The 24,718-nt window shown below is 46.4% G+C and overlaps 1 protein-coding gene, 1 non-coding gene and 1 pseudogene across 2 annotated transcripts in view; 2 read left to right on the top strand and 1 right to left on the bottom strand.

The window, feature by feature from the left end:
* RPTOR (regulatory associated protein of MTOR complex 1) overlaps positions 1-15,687 on the bottom strand; it is a 244,418-nt gene extending 228,731 nt beyond the window's left edge. The window contains exon 1 of the mRNA XM_066237453.1: positions 13,784-15,687. Coding sequence (XP_066093550.1) covers positions 13,784-13,945 — 162 coding nt within the window. The 5' untranslated portion in view covers positions 13,946-15,687. The remainder of the gene's footprint in view (positions 1-13,783) is intronic.
* LOC136308501 (solute carrier family 35 member G1 pseudogene) lies at positions 2,494-4,265 on the top strand (annotated as a pseudogene).
* Positions 15,688-23,077: 7,390 nt separating the features above from the next.
* TRNAT-UGU (transfer RNA threonine (anticodon UGU)) lies at positions 23,078-23,153 on the top strand. The gene has a single exon. It is a non-coding gene; the product is annotated as a tRNA-Thr (tRNA).
* Positions 23,154-24,718: the final 1,565 nt, after the last annotated feature.

The raw sequence follows: 24,718 nt of genomic DNA, 5'->3' as shown, positions 1-24,718 counted from the left end.
AAGAAAACATGAATGTAAGGAGAGAAATATAAACTACAAAAAGACCGTTTCTGGAGAATAAAAATATACAATATCTGAAATTAAAAAATGCATTGATGGGCTTTACAACAGAGCACACGTCACAGAAGAGGAGAGGAGACATGAGGACACAGCTACAGAGCCAACGCAAGCTAAAACAGGAACACAGGGCAGCACAGAGGAGACAGTGGAGCAACATTAAGCAACTAAAAGAGATGTAAGTGGAGTTCTGCAGGACTAAAGGGGGGAGGATCAAAAATATGGCAACACATCTTACAAAACTGTGGTGAAAACTAATCCTACAGATGCAAAAGTTTTGTTTTGTTTTGTTTTTTCAGATGTAAAAGTTTTAACAGACCACAAGTAGACTAGTCACAGAGAGAAGTACTCTAGCAAATCATATCATAATCAGAGTGCTCAATTATAATGATAAAGAGAAGTCTTCAAAGTGCCCCAAAAGAAAGGCAACATACAGGAAGAGGCAGAGATACTTTCTGCAGCAGAGAGGGAGGACTCTGTGGAAGCCTGGCTCAAAGGACCCAGCAGTTTGCCTCACAGACCCAATAACATGGGAATAAGCACTCCACCTTCATGACACCTTTACTAGAAAGAAGAGGACAGGCCCTGGCCAGTGGCTCAATGGATAGAGCATCAGCCTAGCATATAGACATCTCAGGTTCAATTCCCAGTCAGGGCACAGGAGAAGCAACCATATGCTTCTCCCCTCCCCCCTTCTCTCCCTCTTCCCCTCACAGCCAGTGGCTGGATTGGTTTCAGTGTGGCCCCAGGCACTGAGGATAGCTCATCAGCCCCAAGCATTAAAAATAGCTTGGCACTGCCCTGGCCGGTGGCTCAGTGGTAGAGCGTCGGCCTGGCGTGTAGGAGTCCCAGGTTTGATTCCCGGCCAGGGCACACAGGAGAAGCGCCCATCTGCTTCTCCACCCCTCCCCCTCTCCTTCCTCTCTGTCTCTCTCTTCCCCTCCTGCAGCCAAGGCTCCTTTGGAGCAAAGTTGGCCCGGGCGCTGAGGATGGCTCCATGGCCTCTGCCTCAGGTGCTAGAATGGCCCTGGTTGCAACAGAGCAACGCCCCAAATGGACAGAGCATTGCCACCTGGTGGGCATGCCAGGTTGATCCCGGTCGGGCACATGCGGGAGTCTGTCTGACTGCCTCCCCATTTCCAGCTTCAGAAAAAAAAAACAACAGCTTGGTACTTGAGCATCGGTCCCACACAGAGTTGCCGGGTTGAGGTGCATGAGGGAGTCTGTCTCACTAAAAAAAAAAAAAAAAAGAAAAGAAAGAAGAGGACAGTAATGACCTCTCCTTCCCAGTCTGATCTGATACACTCCCAGAATTGTTTTCTACATGAAGACTCATCCTAAATGAAATGAAGTTGATGTCTAGGAAAATGTGAGAACTATTGCTGAATGCCTCATACTTCCCATGATGGCTTGAAAGAATCAATTCATTTTCCATAGGGTTCACAACACTGATTTATGAAAAGTGTGTCAATAAGTTTTCGATAAATCTACAACATTTACCAGAAGCTCACTTAAAACACTCAGATAGGACACAGATCTCAGGAAAGGGGCTAGCATCATGGTGAAGGGTTAAAAAAGAATTGAAGCCTGCCCAGTTTGGAGCACCTCTCAGGATGGTGGCACCTGGACAATGCTGCCCCTCACCAGTGATAAAAATTGTAGGCACAGCTGGCGGTCTGGACAGGGGCAATTTCTGCTCTTTTTATTCCAGTAGGTCGTCTGCAATACCTAAGCTCCACACAAGACGGGGCAAGCCATTATCAGCAGCTCTGCACGTAGGAGCCTGTTAATGCAGACACACAGGCGGGCAAACTCTCGGCCTGAGAGTATCAGAGCTGCCATCCACTGGGCACTGACTGTGCTCAGTGCTCAGTTGTCTCAGGTGCTCCCAAATATTATTACATTAATCTTGGCAACCACACTACAAGGTAGAGAGCCTCAAAACAACTTTACAGATGTAAACACTAGTACTTAGACCAAGAACAGACATCTGGAAAAGGAACCAGCTTGAACCATAATCAGTCTTTTTTTTTTTTACAGAGACAGAGTCAGAGAGAGGGATAGACAGGGACGGAGAGATGAGAAGCATCAATCATTCGTTTTTTGTTGTGCATTGCGACACCTTAGTTGTTCATTGATTGCTTTCTCATAAGTGCCTTGACCGCGGGCCTTCATCAGACTGAGTAACCCCTTGCTTGAGCCAGCGTCCATGGGTCCAAGCTGGTGAGGTTTTGCTCAAACCAGATGAGCCCGCGCTCAAACTGGCAACCTCGGGGTCTCGAACCTGGGTCCTCGGCATCCCAGACCGATGCTCTATCCATTGCGCCACCGGCTGGTCAGGCGAACCATAATAAGTCTTGACACCAAAGTCTATTCTCTCCGATTCTTAGAAAAAGTCCATCAAGATTTTTCTGGGGAAGAGCCTGGCAGCAGAGCCGGGGCTGCCGGCGCCAGACGCCGTGACGGCCATGGGGAGAGCACCGGGCACACCATGAGTTCCCTGGACAGCACCGGGGCCACAGAGCTGCAGCCCCGGGTGCCGCTGACCGACAACACGCCCCCAGATGCGAGTGAGGAGCCGGCGGCCGCTGAGGCAGTGGAAACATCCGGCTGGGCTGTTGCTGGTTGTGCCGCTCCTCGCCGTCCAGCTCACGGGCGCAGCCTGAAGCCAAGAAGAAAGCACCCTGTCCTGGACTTGGCTTGTTTTACACATTAGTGTCTGCCTTCCTTTTCTCAGTGAGCTCTTTATGTGTTAAAAAAGAGCAAGACGTCCATGCTGTAGAAATTAGTGCATTCTGATGTGTTCCAAATGTTAGTCATTATTCCTTGCTTAATATACAGAAAAAGTGGGTTTATAGGCCCAAAAGATCAACGCATCTTCCTCTTTCTCAGAGGACTCCTCGGGTCTACCGCCATGATGCTTTTATACTACGCTTTCCAGACAACGTCCCTCGCTGATGCCACTGTTATCTTGTTTAGCTGCCCAGTGTTTACATCTATATTTGCTTGGATATTTCTCAAGGAAAAATACGGCCTTTGGGGATACTCTCTTCACCGCCTGCGCCCTCATTGGAGTCATCCTCATCGTGAGGCCGCCATTTTTGTTTGGCTCCAACGCTGTGGGGATGCATCAAAGCTATTCAGAGCACCTGAAGGCCACGTTCGCGACAGCTGGCTATGCTGTGCTTGCTGCCTTCACCCTCGTTATCCTCAGAAAGATGGGGAAGTCTGTGGACTACTTTCTGACCGTTTGGTATTATGTAGTGCTTGGCCTCACGGTGAGCTCCATCATCCTCACTGTATTAGGAAAGTGGAGTCTGCCAGACTGTGGGTTGGACAGGCTCTATCTCATAATGGTAGAGCTGTTTGGTTTGGGGGCTCAGTTGTTTCTCACCAAAGCCATTCAAATAGAAAAAGTAGGGCTAGTAGCACTGATGAAGACTATGGATGTGGTTTTTGCCTTTACCTTTCAGATTATTTTCCTTAATGATGTACCAACTTGGTGGACAGTGGATGGTGTGCTCTGCGTAGTCGCTAGTAGTGCTGGAGCGGCCATTTGGAAATGGTGCCAGAGTTCCAAATGAAGCATTATCGCTGAAATGTTTTGTTTTTTTTTAAAGTATACTGTCATGTAGTTCAAACACAGCACACATGCACACTCTTGGAAGATCTGTATTTACTGCATTGGTTATATTTAATACATTTCATAGCTAAAATATCATTTTTGAATATGATATGTCTTTAATTAGTGAAGCATAGCCTCTTGGTTTGGTCTAGCGATTAGTTTGTTTGGTTTGTTTTTTGTTGGGGTACAATTGTAAGAGGACACCTCATTAGTTAAAGAAACACTGCAAAAAACTTTATGACTCTAGCATAAATATATGTAATTTTTTAAAATATATTTTTGGTAATGATGGAATATAGATAGGGGGGAAATTTTAGATGCTCTTTTAGCAGTGTAGAGGCTAAGAAACTTACTGGTAATAATGCTGCTATGATTCGTATTATATTGAAAATTCATTTGAAACATAATTCCATTTAGGAGGCCAAGGCTGAAACTTGGAATAGATGCCTACTTAATAGTGTTAATAATATAAATGAATTAGCCTTATTTTCAAGACATTTTATAAATTATCATTCTTTTAACCCATATTTGTGCCTTTTCACTTTAAGCTAGAATTTTTATATGTAAACTTTTTGAAAAGTCTTTAAATCACCAAATTTGACTAGTTTCTCTTTTCAGTGACATTAGCAACTATTACTATCATTCTATATCTTTAAGTCTGCTGCGTTTTTTTTTAAATCAAACTAAGTTTTTTATTTCTAAGATTTCAGGCCTTTAAGTCACAACTGAGAAGTCTCGGCATGGCCATTTTTATCCGAAAGTATTTTCCCCTCACAGAAGTGTGATTTTCTATAAATTCCCTTTGAATTTATAGTGTGATGCCAAATAAAATTTTTTCAGGATTTTATTAGATTGAACCATTTGAAATTGCTGAGATTTTTACCTTTTTAATTTATAAAAACCATAGTTTCTCATGGTTCACCCTAACAGATAACCTCTCTTACCCTCTAAGCCAGGGGTCTCAAACTCAACTCAGCATGTGGGCCGCAGAGCAAGATCACAGCCGTTAGGCAGGCCGCTCTAGGTCTACAAAAGGCAACTGTTACGCAACACTTTTCTCACTGCAGTTGAAAACAAAAAAAAATCAGTACAACAAGCACAATCGTACATGCAGTTTATTCAGTGTCACAAAACGACCAGAAACTGTAGTTCGCATCACAACTGCTGTTAACTAAGCTAATATCTAGCTAGGATGCTAGAGAAATGAAAAATACAAGTAGGCCCCTAGGCTTACTTAAGTTTATCCAAAATATTTTGAACTTCGTGGATTAGTCTGTGGGCCGCACAAAATTGTTCAGCGGGCCGCAGCGAGTTTGAGACCCCTGCTCTAAGCCAAATACTTAGAGGACTTTGGAATATATATTTTTACAACAACTTTTTAAAGTACAGTAATTTTATTAAACTTATTTTTATACTCTTTTTCCCTTATGGAATTATATGTAATAATGCTTCCTGTTATATGTTAAATGTAAAGACCTGTGAATTCCATGGTTGGTTGACTTTTGTAGTTTCTTGAATAGAAGAAAAAAAATCACTGTTAAATTCTGGTATATCAATATGATACTAAATGTCAATGCTGCACCATGATATTACGTCATGAAGTCAAACAACAAACTGTATATCTGACACTTCATCAGGCCTATACTCGTCAATTACAGAGAGAATTAAATATTTAGGAAAGCTTGCGAGTTTAATCAGAAAGTGGAGAATAAATGGAAATGATTTTTTGTCACAGTGAATCTTTTGTTGGTGAGGTAATAACGGTCTCCAACTCTTTGTCAGGCCTAGCATCTATTATTATCTTAAGCCTGCAAATTTGAAAGATTATTAAACGCCTTGCCACCCTTACATCACAATTCTTCCAAGGTAAGAAGGTACTTGGCTCTGAGGTTTATGCCACAGTAAGAAAGGATGTCGTCCAATAGTTCCAGCAGGGAATTTTTGGCTTTCTGATTGCCCCAAAAGCTTCCCACCTGACAAATCCTACATGAAATCTATTTAAGGGAGTTACACTATCATAACTTTTACCTAATTCACAATATTGGAGTTTAGAGTTGTAAAAGCATCATTTTGCAAGTATCTTAGATAATTCTAGAATCAGAGCATTTTAGAGTTAAGGGTTAGAAATCCTCTTGTAGGAGCTACACTACATAGATAGGGATGCTGGGGAGGGACCTGCCGAGATGGGTTTCCATGGCCTTCTCCCCTCCATTATTTCCACGATAGAAGTACAGAAAGGAAACCACGGCTAGTTCATTACCTACCTGAGGTGAATGAACTCTCAGAGAACCCTCTCCCTGTTCTTTACTTTGCACAATGAAAGAACCAATTGGGGCCTTGAAAGCTATATCCCTTTGGGCCTGTGTACCACAGACATTTTACTTCAACAGTGTGGTTTAAGTACTTGAATGTCACAATATATGACCAAGGTTGGAGGAAATGTTTCTTCTCCCAACTTTTACAGGGTGTGATTCTTAAACACTTTTATAATGTCTCAGGTATATACTAGAATGTTATTGTAACAATTGATGTGTATTTTTTGCAAAGGTTGTAGTTTATCTTGAAAAGGGAAATATTTTCATAAACTGTTTTTTATCTCCTAAGTACTAATAAAATAATATGAAAGGAAAAAAAGATTTTTCTGAATCTCCATAAGCAGGGATTTAAAAACCAATAAGAAATTTCACCCACGGCTGCACTGAGAACAGGTGAGAGCAAGGTAGAAGCCGGGCTTGGACGCCTGGCTGGCTCCTTAGCATTGTAGGTACACTGCTCTAAGCAGCCTCAAGCTATTGCCAGGACTGAGTACAGTAATCCACGTGAAAATGTGTGTACGTTGTAAGAGATAACCAAGTCTAACTTCCATGGCTCTGCCTCACTCCAGGTCCAAGCATGTCCTACCCACAGGCCTCTTCCTTCACCCCCTTTCCACTGCCTTCCCTGCTGGCTCCTTCACCTGCGGAAGGTGGTGGTAGCTATTTTCTCCTTCCCAACCCCTTGCCTCAATTCACCTCCTGCTCTGAGTCAACCCATCTTCTCCAATAAACTCGTCAATGCCTTCAAAGCAGAGGTCACTCACTGACATATCCCAACACTCAGCGTGGTGCCTGGCACATAGAGGCACTCAACAAATATAAGCTGAGTTGCTGGGTTCTATAAAGCTTTTCCTCCCTCACCTGGCCCCCTCGGCCTATGTACACTCTCATCCTACCCACCGGGGGGCTCCCCACACAGCCAGCACTGCGCTCCACCAGACACTTTGGGTATATATGCCCACAGGAGGTCCCAAGAGCAGAATTCCTGAAGTCATGGCCTTGTCCCTCAAGTGCAGATACAGAAGTACTGGCTGTGCTTTCCTTAACCTGGGACACAGATGCTGTTCTTCTCTATGGGGAGAGAAGCTCTTCGAGGGCCTGTGTCTCACATCTCCTCTCCCACACACCTGGGCTCAGTGCCACACATATAAATGGTACTAAGTGCTTCTAAGAACCATTCTTTCCCCACAGAACACCAAGGAGCCTAGATTTCATTTTCAGACAGTATACACTCAAACAGATCTCCCAAAACACGATCTGTGTGACATTCTCACTGCCAGACACATCAACAGTCATGGGTTGCCGAGTTTAAAGCTAAGTCAATGTGACCGATTTATGCTTCATAAATGAAATTCAATGCAAATGACTTATTTATTCAATATAAATCTAAGGCTTTCCTGATAATGTCCTACTCACCTATAGCACCTATCAGTGTATTAGAATTTGGTGTTGCCATGTCTGTCCTGCTTGACACTGGGGTTCCAGGGAGCACAGCTCACTCTAGGTGACCAGTAAACCTCTGCTGAGCTGCATAACCTCTGGCTACTTCCCAGCCACCCTGGGTCGATCCTCCGCCCCTCAGAGGATGCATACTGGGAGTCTGGGACAACAGGAGCCTCTGAGGATGGCTCGATGGCCACATGGAAGGCAAGGGCCTTCACCATCACACAGGCTCCTCATGAACACAAGCTCAGAGAACAGTGAGTGTAAACAGGTCCTTTCCAAGTCTGTCACCTCATTCCTGCTCAAGTCACTGAGGATAATTTTAGCCAAGCATCTGATATCTTCAAGTGCTCCTCGCCAATTAAACTTTGACACCTTCTTTCTTTTAACTACACTAACAAGTCTTAAACTTTGGTAAAAGAACACCTTTTTACCCTTAGAGATTCCTAACAACTCCCACACAGCTTTTTTATGAGTTACATTTATCAGTAGTCTCCAGATTACAGGTCAAAACAAAAAAAGTACTTTTTTTTAAACAGGAGAGAGAGACAGGAAGAAGAGAGACGAGAAGCATCAATTCATAGTCTTACAGTTGTGACACTTTAGTTGTTCGTTTATTGCTTCTCATATGTGCCTTACCAGAGGGCTCCAGCTGAGCCAGTGACCCCTTACACTGACTCAAGCCAGCAATCTTTAGGTTCAAGCCAGAGACTATAAGGTCATGTCGATGATCCCACACTCAAGCCAGTGATCCCTCGCTCAAGCCGTTGAGCACACGCTCAAGCCGGCAACCACCGGTTTTTTGAAACTGAGACCTCAGCATCCCAGGTCGATGTCCTATCCACTGTGCCACCACTGGTCAGGCAAAAAAAAGTACTATTTTTTATTAATTCATTTAAAAATTAAAAACTTATTACATATTCAAATAAAGATTTCTATAAAAATAACTTCGTTTACAAAAAGTTGTTGGGCCTGACCTGTGGTGGCGCAATGGATAAAGCGTTGACCTGGAAATGCTGAGGTCGCCGGTTCGAAACCCTGGGCTTGCCTGGTCAAGGCACATATGGGAGTTGATGCTTCCTGCTCCTCCCCCTTCTCTCTCTCTGTTTTTCTCTCTCCTCTCTAAAAATGAATAAATAAAATTTTAAAAAAATTAAAAAAAAAAAAGTTGTTGGGTGAGCCTGACCAGGCAGTGGCGCAGTGGATAGAGCCTCGGACTGGGATGCCAAGGACCCAGGTTTGAGAACCCGAGGTCACCAGCTTGAGCGCGGGCTCATCTGGTTTGAGCAAAATCCCACCAGCTTGAACCCAAGGTCGCTGGCTCCAGCAAGAGGTTACTCGGTCTGCTGTAGCCCCCAGTCAAGGCACATATGAGAAAGCAATCAATGAACAACTAAGGTGTTGCAACACGCAGTGAAAAACTAATAATTGATGCTTCTCATCTCTCTCTGTTTCTGTCTGTCTGTCCCTGTCTATCCCTCTCTGACTCACTCTCTGTCTGTTTAAAAAAAAAAAAGTTGTTGGGTGAGTAGCACTGTTTTGCAACTCTCTCTAATGTCTGCCTTTCATGGAAGATGGGGAGGGGACATTCCTTGTTTTCTGCATTCAACTCGTGTGCTGTGCTGTTTCAGTTGAAGATGAGGAGGACCTGGCCTCACAAAGACACGGAGTTGGAAAGGGCAGGATTATCAACATATCTAGGTAATTGAGAATATTCTTCTTTGACATAATTTCAAAACCCAGCAAATGGCAGTTTCTTAAAAAACTGGAGATACCTGCTGAAGCCCTCACCAGATATCTCCAAACGCTCAGGAAACCAGTGGGAGGGCCAGTAAGGAAGTAATGGAATCTGATTTCCACTTTTAAATTATCCCTCTGGCCACCGTGTGCAGAATCAAGTGTAGAACGAAAGTGGATAAAGGAGACCAGTCAGCACAACTGTGGTCGTCCAGACAGAAGACAGCAGTTGTCTGGACTGGGCTCACAGCAGTGGAGACTGAATGAGCCGGTCCAACAGAAGATATGCTTTGTAGGCAAGTGGACAGGTTCTACTGATTAACTTACACGGCAATGAGGGGAAGAAAGGGAGAGAATGAAGGGTCAATTCTGGATTTATAGCCTAAACAACTGAGTGGGTGGCGGTGCTGTGTTGGGAGTAGGAAACTAAGGCATAGCAGGCTAGACAGGAGTCCCAAGGCAGGTCAGAACTGAACACTGGGGATGGTAGGCATGCAGAGGGCACTTACAACCACAAGCTAAATGAGGTATTGAGCTATTAAGAGGTATACACAGAAAAGAGAAAGGGGTCCAAGATCAAGTCCTGGGATACTGTCATGCTTAGCTGTCAAACAGCAAAGGCATCTGAGGAGGAGCAATTAAGAGACCCCAGAAGAAGACCAGGAGTTTCAGTGAGACACAGAAACAAGTGAGGAAAGAGGTTCCTGAGGAAGGGAGTGGCCCCCTGTGTAATGCTGCTGGGAGGTCAAACACAGTAATGTCCTGGAGCGGCCTTTAATTTAACAACAAATGAGGGCCGCATGGGGGGGGGCTTCCATGCCATGGCAGAGAGCCTAACGAGCAGACAGAGCAGACAGAGTGAGGACACAAGGTCAAGAAATGACAGGGAGTAGAGAGGGAGTGAGGTAAGATTATCAAGTGTTGCTGTGCACCATTTTATCGTCCATACGTTAGCTTACTGTGTCTCCTCGCTTGAGCACTTTCTCTAAGCATGGCTTACAGAGTGGAGTGAAGCGACCAAGTCTAAGGAAAGGCCTGGGGAATGGCTCGCCAGAGACACCTCCTCCCCACAGGTAGGTGTGGTGTGTCTGTCCACGGAGTCCTTTAAGAGCAGCAGCCCCCAAGCTTCCCCCTTCAAGCCCATATACGTGAGGGAAAAGACTCACCCGAGACCAGTTACCCCCACACACCCACTTCCTAGTGGGAAATGACTCTGTGATAACTATCAAGTATTCACAGCAAGCCACCGACGGGGAGATGTAGACACATCTGTTTGGCCGTAGGTCTATGAACGGTTCGTTTTGAACTATAATTCATATAAGTCTAGTTATTTGAAAATCACAAGCCGCAAATGCTAACAATGCATATACATATCCTCAGCAGAGTGGAATTAACCAAACAGCAAACTAATTTGATAATAACCAGTATTGAACTAACAGTGGCTTAGTACTTAGAATACAATAATAGTGGTATTTGAAAACCAGGACTAATTCAAAACAAAGATTTTGGGATGCCAGTTGAGAGTGGATACATTTGTAGCTCTGTAAAAATACTGAGGCCCTGGCCAGTTGACTCAGTAGACAGAGCATCATTCCAGTGTGCAGACATCCTGGGTTCAATCCCCAGTCAGGGCACACATGAGAAGCAACCATTTGTTTCTCTTCCCCTCTTTTTCCCCCTTTTCTTGCTCTTCTACTCTCACAGCAGTCACTCAATTGGTTGAGGACAGCTCAACGGAGGAAAGCATGGGCCCCAACTGGGGCTTGCCAGGTGGATCCTCGTCAGGGCACATGTAGAAGTCTGTCTCTCTAGCTCCCCTCCTCTCACTTAAAAAAAAATAAGAAAAAAATGCTGAATGTTGAGTGGCAGAAAACTTTCAGGAGTTGTCTGCCAACTTTGGTAAATAAAGATGTTAATTTTCGGAAACCTTAGCAACACCACTGGGTAGGACACCAACAAGTAACCACTAACATATACACTAAATGAAAGTATGTGAAATTGCATGCTGGTCACAGGAAGAAGCAAAGGTTGGGTGTGCGTTTAGGGCAGTCAGTGGCCCTGGAAGTGGTCTGCGAAGGTCCCAGCCCAGGACAACCAGTCCACACCTGCCACTTCACAACAATGATGCTCCGTCAGTGGCTGGCGCCACCTCGGGCACAGGAAGGCAGTCCAGATGACCTGGGCTCAGGATCCCCAGCATCAGGAAGCCACCTGGAGGCACCACAGTACAGCAGAAGTTGCCCCCATCCCCACGCCACAGTACAGCAGAAGTCGTGCCCCCCAGCCAGAACCAGTGGACTGACTGCTTTGTGTTTGGTAATATCTGAATCAGTGCCAACATTTTAAAATTGGAAGACTTCACATTAAAAAAAAATATTTAAAAACAGAAGTTTCCTAGCTTTTCAAAGAAAAAGCAAAGAGAGAGAAAGGTTAAGAGATATGGCCGGGGCCCAAATGCCCCCTGAACTGTTGCCACATGTGCTCCTCAGAGCCTCACCGCTCCCACCTTCCAGAAATCAGACACATGTCAGATGTCAGCTGCCATTCATCTCTGAACCTGTGTCATTATTCTTATGTCTGGCCTGTTTCATTCATTTATGCTACCTTCTACATCTCAGCAGCATTTGAACTTGCAACCTTTGCTGAAAAGGTCCCCCCCTGGGTCTAACCAGGGGATTGACAGGACAAGGACTGTTCAGATGCTATGTCTTCACAAACTTAACTAAAACTGTTAGCTGCTGCTTTTCCTCTTCATTAACTATTTGCAAATGTCAGATACAGCCAAGCTCTCCCCTGGCTCCTTCCTAAGTGGCAATCTCAATCACTCCTCAGACTCACAGAATTTTCTCTCTTCTGACAGCCTACGAGGAACTGACAGGTTATGTTGATCACTCACAAATTAATGTTCTAATGAAAAGGTAAAAATATATCCATTAATCACTTTTGAATAATTTGAGCATGTGTTTAGGTTAGTAGAGAAAACCATTTTTTTTTTCTTTTTCTTTCTTTTCTTTTCTTTTTTTTTTTTTTTTACAGAGACAGAGAGAGAGTCAGAGAGAGGGATAGACAGGGACAGACAGACAGGAACGGAGAGAGATGAGAGGCATCAATCATCAGTTTTTCATTGCAACACCTTAGTTGTTCATTGATTGCTTTCTCATATGTGCCTTGACCAAGGGGCTACAGCAGACCGAGTAACCCCTTGCTCGAGCCAGCGACCTTGGGTCCAAGCTGGTGAGCTTTGCTCAAACCAGATGAGCCCGCACTCAAGCTGGCGACCTCGGGGTCTCGAACCTGGGTCCTCCGCATCCTAGTCCAATGCTCTATCCAGTGTGCCACCGCCTAGTCAGGCGGAAACCATATTTCATAAGAGAAAAAAAATGCCCTCCAAGTAGACTGAAAAAAATTAAATAACTTTAAAATAAATGTCTTTTCATATATACAGATCAACAACAAAAGCTTTGAACTGTATAATTAGTACCAAAGATGTCCATAAGACAGGCTTTCTACAATCTCTCCCAATTGCCATCTCTTTTACTACTTAAACTACTTTTGGATGAAATGAATGTTCCTAACCTTTTAAAAGTCAATTAATAACTGGAACACTGGTAACTAGTGACTGACTAACTAGAATTACTATAAAAGTAATCCATACGTTTAACATCATGTATCAAAAAAAATCTCATATTAATACATTCACAAGCCCAGAGCAATCACACTGAATTGTAACACCAACTACACCCTCTTATACCACAAAAATGTTCAAATACATAAAGGCAGTCTTGAGGGAGAAAATAAACCACAAAAAGGCAAATGACATGTGTACATGAGACAGTCCCACCCACCTGCTTTGGAGACAAAGGACACAGACAGTGGTTGAGTGAGGACAGAGTCAGCAAAACTGGCTGTTTCCTTCCTCCTAGTTGCTTGTGAGTCGCTGTTCACACTCCAACATCATGGGGACCCTCCTAAACCTGGACCCAGGTTCCAATCCATCATACTCTATCTATTGAAAAAATTCTGTCTCCAACTTACAGCAACATGACACCCCATAAAAGGAAAAGTCTGGGTTCAGGGCAAATTGTTTAGAAAGCTACAATGAAGTTCACTGTAACTTCAAAATAACTTTGTATTAATTTGTTACTAGCTGAACAATTACCAGTAATCTTGTTTCCTAGCACTATTGTAATAGATTTCTGCAGTGCACCTGGCTTGGAGGAAAGAAATGAACTAACCACAACAGATGAGCCACGTTGGTACAAGTTGTCTTTCTTCTGAGTGTTCACAGCACTGAGTAAATAAAAGAGTGTGTAAACACTTGCAATGATGTAATTTCAAAATTGCTTAACCTTTAACATCTTAATCAGAACGTTGAATGAACACTACCCAGTACATAACTACTAACCAAGACAGCCTTCGCACTGTCAATCAAAAACTGGAGTCTTAAGTAGCTTGTGCTTTTAGTTCCCTTGCAACATGTGACTGGGAGAAAAAGCACCGCCGCTTTCCCAAGAACATGCTTTCGGCTCTGAACTCTTCTTGGTTGGCGGAAGAAAAAAAAAAAAAAAGAAGCGAGGTCCAAGGGGCGCAATAGGCATCCACTTACCCGATCCTTCATCCTCCAGCTCTGGGCTAAGGATTTGGAGCCTTCGATCTTCTCACAGTGCCTCTTCTTCATAAAAGCCAGAGGCAGGTTCCAGTCGGTCAGGTCGGCCTCTTCCTCCTCCCCGAGCCCCAGCAGAGGCGACTGCAGCACCTCGGACTCCATCAGGGGCGGTGGGGGTGGAGGAGTCCTGGGCAGCAAGCGCTCGAGAACCTCCAGCCTTAAAAGCGACTGTGCACCAGGGCTGGTGGAATAACCGAACAGGACTGCGGGAGCGGGCAGGAAATGGGTGCAACGCGCGGGGATCCGCACTCACGCGCAAAGTCGGCAGGGATCTTTCTAACTCTGAGCAAGCAGGCGGAGGGCGACAGCCGGCGGGAACGGACGGCGCGGGGCGCGGGTTCCGGGACGCCAGCTGCTCCAGAGCCCGTCTGCGCACCGAGGGGCTGCACGCCGACCTGTCAGAGGCCTGCGACACTGAAGGCCTCACGGTGACCCTGCTCTCGGCCTCCGAGCACAGACCGGCCGGCCGGCCGCCCGCTGTAGCCGCTGCTTCGCTGACGGGGCACAGGTCTCCGGCCGCGGGGAAGAGGTTCAGAGCGCCTCGGGTCCCCTCCAGCCACGCTCAGCCCTGCGGGTCCCCCGCTTGCCGCAGCTGCTGCAACCAAAGCCAAGACCGGCCCATCGTGCTTGCCCGCAGCCGGCTCCTCAGCCTCGGGTCTGCGCGACCTGGCCGGTCCTGACCTTCGGAAGGCCCCGCGGCTCTCTCCTGCCCGAGAACGAGTCCTGAGAAACGGGCGATACGGAGCCGCGCGGAAAACGGGTAATGTAAGCTTCCTTGGGTTTGCAGAGTTTTGTCCTCTGGTTTGAAGCTACAGTGAAACTCCTCTCATCAGCGTATCAAGGAGGACGCCATATTGTCAAGACCCAGCATTCAGCGCGACCTACGGAGTAGCTAACAAGCCAAATGACTTCGGAGCGTTCTGGCATCTCCTCCCAGAATGCGGAGAGGGTAGTCCTCGCCCTCCACCCCGTTACCATGGTTACCACAATTCCGCTTTCCAGCCTTTGTCGTCGTTCCTTCGCTACGTGATATCAAAGCCAATCGTACAAATGAAACTATTGTTAATTAATTTTGGGAAAAGCCTTTTCATTATTACACATGGACCTACAGGCTTCTGAAATTAAAGGAATCGACCCCCTTTGTTGTTTTTCTCCCAGATTTTGAAAATGCAGCGAAAGCTTCAGAAAGAACCATTGATAATATTACAAAAGAAGATAGAGGTCTTTCCTTTGGGGAAAAGACATAATTTCAACGCTCACAATTTTTTGTTTAATCCATCTTCCTTTCTGAGCAGTCCATTCTTATTCTGATACAGGTTCAAGTGCAACAACAGCCAAAAGCTGCAGGTGTCTGTGCCTGGAGGCACATCCCCTGCGTTGCTTTAGTTCTCTGCTTGGATTCAGAGACGTCGCTTATTTTCAATGCGTGAGTAACTGTCGGTCAGGAGGGAACATAAAAGCCAACCACGTGCCTGACCAGGCGGTGGCGCAGTGAATAGAGCGTCGGACTGGGATGCAGAGGACCCAGGTTCGAGACCCCAAGGTCGCCAGCTTGAGCACGGGCTCATCTGGTTTGAGCAAAAGCCCACCAGCTTGAACCCAATGCTACTGGCTCCAGCAAGGGGCTACTTGGTCTGCTGAAGGCCCGCGGTCAAGGCACATATGAGAAAGCAATCAATGAACAACTAAGGTGTTGCAACGCACAATGAAAAACTAATGATTGATGCTTCTCATCTTTCTCCGTTCCTGTCTGTCTGTCCCTGTCTATCCCTCTCTGACTCACTCTCTGTCTCTGTAAAAAATAAATTTAAAAAAAAAAAAAAAAAAAAAAAGCCAACCACGTGCAGAGCCTGCGCCCAAAGAATGTGGTGTCAGGTGAGACTCACAGAAACTGTTAAACAAAGCAGGCAGGATGAGAAGACACTCCTCTTCTCTGTGCAATTGGGTTTTGGTGTCAGACTCACCTGGATGTGAGTCTCATATCATTTTCCATCTCTGTGGCTGTGATCGGTCTCTTAACTACCTTTGCCTTAGAGTCCTCAATGATAAAACTGGGATAGTAATACCCACCCTGAATGATAAATTAAACCCATGAAGGTGTCTCCCACTACAGTGCTAGCGATGATTGTCGTATAGCTAGAGTGAAGTCTAGCAACCCTGTGTGTGTTATTAATCATTCTAAAGCCTCAGAGTGAGATCTGTACAATACCCTGTTTCTCAGTGGGGTTTCCTGGGGCTAAAACAAGATGTGGCGGTCCATATCAAAATCCTGATGGCATTTGTGTTCCTTTCAGTATCCAAATGAATGGTGCAATCCCAGATCATTCTCACCTAGCACATAGGAAGCGTTTAGTAAGAGTTCTTGCTTTTAATCATTATCATTCTAAACATTCATTCCATTATTACATGTCTATAAGCCTAATTCTCCCATTGAAAGTCACCAAAGCACAGATGGAGGCTAAAATCTTCCTTTCCCGTATTCTTTGTGTTAGAAAAGTACACCACAGTCACCCGCAGAGGCTTCAGGACTGGGATGGGGGGCCCTCAGAAGACTCTACTGTCACCTGACACCAATATCACAACTCCTACTGCTGCTGGATCAGCTGCAGCACATGGCAGTGAAATCTAGTGTCCCAGAGAGGCAGGTCAGTCTGCTCCAGGCATTCCTGCAGGAAGATATAGCTACTTAAAAGCCCAGCATTGAACCCATTCACCCCTAACTAGCTCTGTGACCTGGGAAAACCCATGTCATCTATGTGAGGCTCAGTTTCCTCCTCTGTAGAGTGTCTCGCCTGTCTGACTCAATGAAGATAATAAAGGAGACCACGGAACCCAAACCTGGCAGGTTTTCAGAATCACCGAAGAAGCTATTTTAAAATAAGATGCCCAGGTCCTACCTAGACATACCAAACCACAGGGAGAGGGAAGACAGAGCTTTCAGGATCAGTATTTTTAAATAAAAAAATCCCGATGACAGTGTAACATCAGCCAGATGTGGGGATACTGGACAGTGTTCTCCTCCAGGGATTCCATTCCAGCCACATCCTGGGACCTCAATAAATATTTGTACTGAAAACTATAAGGCAATTATCCAATCTTCCATCCAACAAATAAGAACAGGGCTTATGCTGTCCCCCAAACCTCAGAACAAAACATACCCTCTACTGTTTTACAAATGTGACCCCAGAACCAAGAGGCCATTTGGGGTCCCTGTCCTGAACTGAGGATTGGGTCCCCAGCTCACCACCAACCCCTGCAGATAGCAGCGGAGACACTGCCCTTCTCTGTCCTCAGTCTCCATGTCAGTGACATGAGGAACTTGGGGAAGATGAATCTCTAAGGATACCTCAGGGGCAAAATTCTGTGATTTGGCCCTGGCTGGTTGGCTCAGTGGTAGAGCATTGACTAGCATGTGTATGTCCCAAGTTGTATTCCTGGTCCAGGCACACAGGAGAAGCAACCATCTGTTCTCCACCTCTCCCTCCCCCTTTCTCTCCTCCCACAGCCATGGCTCCACTGATTAGAATGAGTTGGCCCTAGGCACTGAGGATGCCTCCTGGCTTCTGGCCTCAGGCATTAAAAATAGCTTGATTGCCCAAGCAACAGAGCAGCACTACAAATGGACAAAGCAACACCACTCTGATGGGTAGATTCCAATGGGGGCGCCTACAGGGGTCTGTCTCTCTGCCTCCCCTGCTCTCAATTAAAAAAAAAATTCTCCCTGGCCGGTTAGCTCAGTGGTAGAGCGTTGGCCTGGCATGCAGGAGTCCCAGGTTCGATTCCCGGCCAGGGCACACAGGAGAAGCGCCCATCTGCTTCTCCACCCCTCCCCCTCTCCTTCCTCTCTTCTCTCTCTTCCCCTCCCTCAGCCAGGGCTCCACTGGAGCAGAGTTGGCCAAGGCGCTGAGGATGGCTCTATGGCCTGTGCCTCAGGCGCTAGAATGGCTCTGGTTACAATAGAGCAATGCCCCAGATGGGCAGAGCATCGCCCCCTGGTGGGCATGCCGGGTGGAATCCTGTCAGGCGCATGCGGGAGTCTATCTGACTGCCTCCCCGTTTCTAACTTCAGAAAAATACAAAAAAAAAAAAATTCTGTGACTCATGTAAGAACCTGAGAGGAGCTGGTGACAGCCTAGCTCCCAGCCTGAAGTTTCAAGAATGGGCTTGGTCATGTCACAACATTGTAACATTAAAAAGAGAATGTGTGCCCTGGCCGGTTGGCTCAGTGGTAGAGCGTCAGCCTGGCGTGCGGGGGACCCGGGTTCGATTCCCGGCCAGGGCACATAGGAGAAGCGCCCATTTGCTTCTCCACCCCCACCCCCTCCTTCCTCTCTGTCTCTCTCTTCCCCTCCCGCAGCCAAGGCTCCATTGGAGCAGAGATGGCCCGGGCGCTGGGAATGGCTCCTTGGCCTCTGCCCCAGGCGCTAGAGTGGCTCTGGTCTCGGCAGAGCGACACCCCGGAGGGGCAGAGCATCGCCCCCTGGTGGGCAGAGCGTCGTCCCTGGTGGGCGTGCCAGGTGGATCCCGGTCGGGCGCATGCGGGAGTCTGTCTGGCTGTCGTCTCTCCCCGTTTCTAGCTTCAGAAAAATACAAAAAAAAAAAAAAGAGAGAGAGAGAATGTGTTCCAGTGTGGCATGAATAACTCTGCTCAAGCCCCAGATAAAGTGTTTGGAAGTGTGGCTCCAGGTTTCTGGAAGGCAGTGAGCATCTATGACTAATGACAGGTTGGAAATTCATGGGCTAATCTTCCTCACCTGGGTGATCTCGTCACCTGGCCCCTCAGGCCTGCAGTTCTTCACAAGCAAGGATATAGCCTGCTTTCCACAAAACCTCTAAATAAGACCATTTAAACTTGAAAACAAGTATTGTGAATCTCAAAAAATGCATGAAACTTGGTCTGATTCAAGCTAGAAACATAAGGAAGGGTGATGATGGTATCCTGCTGATGGTGAACATGACACTATGGATGTGGAACCAGGAGAGAGGGCAGGGGCTTTTAGGTCTGACTCTGATCTGAAAAGGCAGAATAACCTTCAACCTGCCTGGATGGGGTGTCGGACTTGGTTCTAACTTGTGAGGGTGACCACGTGACCCCTTCCAGCACTAACTAGAGCTACCTGGCAACAAAAAACCAGCAATACATGAGTGGGCAAAAGTAGGTTTACAGTTGTAAGCACACAAAACCCAAAGTTTATTATTGTATTATTATTTATTAGTTGTGGTATTATTTTCCATATGAACAACTGTAAACCTACTGTTGCCCACCCCATATAACAAAGTTAGCAGAGACTAATTAGACAAACCTGAGTTGGTCAAATACAGTAGAAGTTAGAAGTCAGGCACAAATACAGGGCAGATGGGGGCAGGGACAGGGTCTGCATAAGCACCTCCTACATAGCTTGCTGCCCAGGAAGAACCAAGAAGTCTTCACAGCTTCCTAGCTCAGGTGTTGGCCCAACACAAGGGACCTAATCTTTTCTCAAAACACAGGGCCATCACAGCCCAGATGAAGCTTCCCATTTGCAGAATAAACAAAAAGGTATACTGAAATGGCTTCCCATTGCAGGCTGTGTTCCATCCTCCAGTATTGCAGTTTCTCTGCTAAATCAATCAAGGGCATGGCACGTGTTTTGTCATATAGAATCAGGAGTGAGACTGGAGGTCAGGAGGGCTCGAGAAAAAGCAAGTTCTTCACTGAGCTGTTTTCCACTAGGGAGACCAGCCAGCTTCCGTCCTTTCCAAAGAAAACTGCTTTGCTTAAGCCTGACCAGACGGTGGCGCAGTGGATAGAGTGTCGTACTGGGATGCGGAGGACCAAGGTTCGAGACCCTGAGGTCGCCAGCTTGAGCGCGGTTCATCTGGTTTGAGCAAAAGCTCACCAGCTTGGACCCAAGGTCGCTGGCTCGAGCAAGGGGTTACTTGGTCTGCTGTAGCCCCACAGTCAAGGCACATATGAGAAAGCAATCAATGAACACCTAAAGTGTCACAACAAGAAAATGATTGATGCGTCTCATCTCTCTCTGTTCCTGTCTGTCCCTATCTATCCCTCTCTCTGACTCTCTCTGTCTCTGTGGAAAAAAAAAAAAAGGAAGAAAACTGCTTTGCTTAAAAAAAGGCAAAATAGGTATCAAGCACTTTGCTTTTGTCTGAACATCACTAAGTGTCTTTAGCAAAACCTAAGCCACCCGCTCCGTAGGTCAGAGGTTTTGTTGATCAAGAGGAGGAAGGAGTAGAGAAGGGAAGTGACTGCTAAGTCGTGGTGCCGTCCGTGGAGACACAGGGCTGCAGGAGCTCAGTGCTCTGTCTCCCTCTCCACCTGCCTCATCCGTTCAAAGACCTGTGATACTTCTGAATGTGGTTTTGCCCCAACAGTACACCTTTCTGTTTATTCATAATTTTTCTACTCAAGCATGGTTTGGATAAGCAGATATTACTCCATTCTAAAACAGGGACGAGCCTTGAGTAGTGTGGGGATCATGGTAGAAAGTGCCTCTTACCGGGTAAACCTCACCCACTACTCACCTTCCTTCTTTCAGAACTGAGAGTTTTTACACAGCTCAGCCTTCAAGAGCTAGCCACAGACCCAGCCGAGAAAGAATGCATGAAGAAGAGGGGACAGAGTGGATTTTTACCAGAAATGTGACCTTCACCACTGACCCATCCTCCTCATTCCAGGGGTGGCTTGGGGGGGCAGCAAAGACTTGGTCTGAGGGCCTAGACTTTGGAGCAAGGTCAGGCCCATGGGGCCTGGCTTTCAGTACGGGTGCCCTGACCGATCGGTCAGTCTGGAGGGCCTGGTGCACGAACTCCAAACCTTCACGGGGTCACACCCGCTGTTCACAGTGCTTGGGAATTTCCTGTGGAGAACGGGCAAATGCCAGGTCCACAAATTCCATTAGTATAAGCCCTCTTTCCTCCCTATGATCCTGCAGATGGAACCACCCTGATGTGATCTATGCCCAGTGCAGACAGAGCATTTCAAAATGGGGATAAAAGGAAAGATTTTATGATAGAGACTGTATTGAGAAAATTTAGGCCCTGGCCAGTTGGCTCAGTGGTAGAGCATCAGCCCAGTGTGTGGATGTCCCAGGTTTGATTCCTGGTCAGGATACACAGCAGAAAGGACCATCTGCTTCTCCACCCCTCCCTTTTTGCTTCTCTCTCTTTCTCTCTCTTTCTCTCTCTCTCTCTCTCTCTCTCTCTCTCTCTCTCTCTCTTCCCCTCCTGCAGCCATGGCTCAATTGGAGTGATTTGGCCCAGGGCACTGAGGATGGCTTTGTGGCTTTTGCCTTAAGTGCTGAGAATAGCTCAATTACTGAGCAAAAGAGCAACGCCCCAGATGGGCAGATCATTGCCCCATAGGGGGCATGCCAGGTGGATCCCAGTTGGGGTGCTAGCAGGAGTCTCTCTCTGACTTCCCTCCTCTCAATAAAAAATAAATTTTTAATGAAAAAAAAGAAAATTTGTTATCTAACCAAAAAAAATATGCAAACTGAACTTTATAAACTTTTATTTACTTATATATTTTCCTTCTTTTCCAAGTGAGAGGAGGAAAGATAAAGAGACAGACTCTAGCATACGCCGTGACTGGGATCCACCTGGCAACCCCTGTTTGGGGCCGATGCTCTGCCCATCTAGGGCCATGCTCCCAACCAGGCTATTTTTAGCACCTGAGGCAGAGGCTCCATAGCCATCCTCAGCACCTAGAGCCCACATGCTTGAACCATTGAGCCATGGCTGCTGGAGGGAAAGAGAAAGAGAGAGAAAGAAGAGGGGTAGGGGTGGAGAAGCAGATGATCACTTCTCCTGTGTGCCCTGACCGGGAATCGAACCCAGGAGATCCACACACCAGGCTGATGCTCTACTACTAAGCCAACTGGCCAGGGCTATAAACTTTTATTTTAATATTGCTTGCTTAAAATAAGATTCTACCTTTATGAAAATGCAAATTATATAACCAGCTGTCTCTTTTTAAAGTTCTTTTAAGCTCCCCATTTGTTATTTTATGTAGTATTCACATCTCATCAGTGCTTCTGAGGTTCTCAACAAACAGCCTATCCTGGGGGAGCCTCGGCTAACTCAACCATCACCTCTGCCTTTAATGGGGGATTAGAGAACATGCCTGTAACTAAAATATTATAATGCTGATAGTGTTTGCGGTGAGCCAAGCTCTTTTCCTGAGAATTTACTCATTTAATCCTTCTACTAACCTCATTTAAGACTCCTGTTTTACAAAATTTTGCCAGTAAGGAAATTGAGGCACAGAACAATTAAAATAGCTTTCTGGTGCTCTCTCTGCTGGCCAGGGCAGGGCCTGGCTCCCAGCAGCACAGCCTGTGGTCATGCTCTGGAGCCCTCAGCAGCCAGCAGCCTTCCTCGTGCCCTTATAGGTCACACAGACTAAGGTCCAAATCCCCTGCTCTGGCATTTCTGTGTTTGGGACCCTGAAAGAGGTACTGACAACACCCTGACCCCAGTTTCCTGTGTAAATAGGGAAAGGAATAGTTTCTGTTTCACAGAGACGGTTGTAAGGATTAAGTGAGCTAATGCCAGGCACACAGTAAGCTCTCCACAAAAGGTACTTGTTCTTATCAACAAACTGGTACAAGAGATAAATTCCACTGGTGTCGCTTCAAAGGCTTCATGGGAAACACAGCATGTGTGCCTGAGTCTCAAAAATAGATTTCCTTTTTATTTTGTTTGAATAATAAATTATTTTTCTAAATAAAAATCTACTGTGTAAGGCAAAAGGGAGCTGTAACACCAGGATGTCCTCTTTTCTCAGATGTCAGTGGATATGGCTATAAACTGAGTTTTTTATTTTTTTTTCCATTTTTCTGAAGCTGGAAACAGGGAGAGACAGACAGAGTCCCACATGCGCCCGACCGGGATCCACCCGGCACGCCCACCATGGGGCTACGCTCTGCCCACCAGGGGGCGATGCTCTGCCCATCCTGGGCGTCGCCATGTTGCGACCAGAGCCACTCTAGAGCCTGAGGCAGAGGCCACAGAGCCATCCCCAGCGCCCGGGCCATCTTTGCTCCAATGGAGCCTTGGCTGCGGGAGGGGAAGAGAGAGACAGAGAGGAAAGCGCGGTGGAGGGGTGGAGAAGCAAATGGGCGCTTCTCCTGTGTGCCCTGGCTGGGAATCGAACCCGGGTCCTCTGCACGCTAGGCTGACACTCTACCGCTGAGCCAACCGGCCAGGGCTAAACTGAGTTTTTAAAAGTGAAGGACCCTGGCCAGTTGGCTCAGTGGTAGAGCATTGGCCTTGTGTGTGGATGTCCCAGGTTCAATTCCTGGTCAGGGCACACAGGAGAAGCAGCCATCTGCTTCTTAGCTCCTCCCCGTTTTCTCTTTCTCTCTCTCTCTCTCTTCCTCTCCTACCGTTCTGCAGTCATGGCTCTATTGCAGGGGTCGGGAACCTATGGCTCATGAGCCAGATGTGGCTCTTTTGATGGCTGCATCTGGCTCACAGACAAATCTTTTTTTTTTTTTTTGTATTTTTCTGAAGTTGGAAACAGGGAGGCAGTCAGACAGACTCCCGCATGTGCCTGACAGGGATCCACCCGGCACGCCCACCAGGGGGCGATGCTCTGCCATCTTGGGGAGTCGCTCTGTTGCAACCAGAGCCATTCTAGTGCCTGAGGCAGAGGCCACAGAGCCATCCTCAGCACCCAGGCCAAGTTTGCTCCAATGGAGCCTCGGCTGCGGGAGGGGAAGAGAGAGACAGAGAGGAAGGAGAGGGGGAGGGGTGGAGAAGCAGATGGGCGCTTCTCCTGTGTGCCCTGGCTGGGAATCAAACCCAGGACTCCCGCAGGCCAGGCCGATGCTCTACCACTGAACCATCCGGCCAGGGCCCAAATCTTTAATAAAAAATAATAATAACGTTAAAAATATAAAACATTCTCATGTATTACAATCCATTCATTTCCTACCGCTCATGTTCATGGTTGCGGGTGGCTGGAGCCAATCACAGCTGTCCTCCGGGACAACACCAAATTTTTATTGGATAATGTGTAATGTACACGGGTCGTTGTGAGGTCAGGAAGTAAACTTTCTTCCTTTTAATCAAGTAGTCAGCTAGCTAATTGCAGAAACCCTTTTGACGAAGAAGATGACTAAAAGAAAAAAAGATGAAGAGTATCATACTTTTCAGCAGGAATGGACAGAGGAATTCACCTTTGTGGAGAGAGCAGGTTCCGCAGTGTGTTTAATACGCAATGATAAAATTGCATCGATGAAATGGTCAAATATAAAGCGGCACTTCAACACACACCATACTATATTTGCATCAAAATATCCAGGGGGGACAGCAGGAAGAAAGCATGTCAAGAGCTACTGTGAAGAGTGCAAGCTAGTCAGCAGCAACTCCATGTTTGGACCCAACAAGGTGACTGGAATTTGGCTAGTTTTGCTGGTGCTTTAGCAATTGTGAGAGACGGAAAGCCATTCACAGATGGAGAGTATGCCAAAACATTCATGCTTCATATTGCCAATGAACTTTCTGACTTTTCAGATAAAGACAACATAATCAAATGAATAAAAGACATGCCTCTGTCGGCAAGAACTGTTCACGATCGTACTATCATGATGGCAAATCAAATTGAGGCAACACAAGTGAAGGACATAAATGCAGCACCATTCTTATCTGTCACTTTGGATGAGTCAACAGACATAAGCCATTTATCCCAGTTCAGCATGATTGCAAGGTATGCTGTCGGTGACACACTATGTGAGGAAAGTCTTGCTGTTTTGCCTATGAAAGAGACAACAAGAGGGGAGGATTTATTCAAGTCTTTCACTGAGTTCGCTAAAGAAAAAAATCTACTGATGGATAAACTTATTTCTGTGTGTACTGATGGTGCTCCGTGCA

Source organism: Saccopteryx bilineata, chromosome 6 (assembly GCF_036850765.1).
Source record: "Saccopteryx bilineata isolate mSacBil1 chromosome 6, mSacBil1_pri_phased_curated, whole genome shotgun sequence".
Lineage (NCBI taxonomy): Eukaryota > Metazoa > Chordata > Mammalia > Chiroptera > Emballonuridae > Saccopteryx > Saccopteryx bilineata.
The sequence above is the reverse complement of the archived record's forward strand: the minus strand, read 5'-3'. Positions and strand labels throughout refer to the sequence as shown.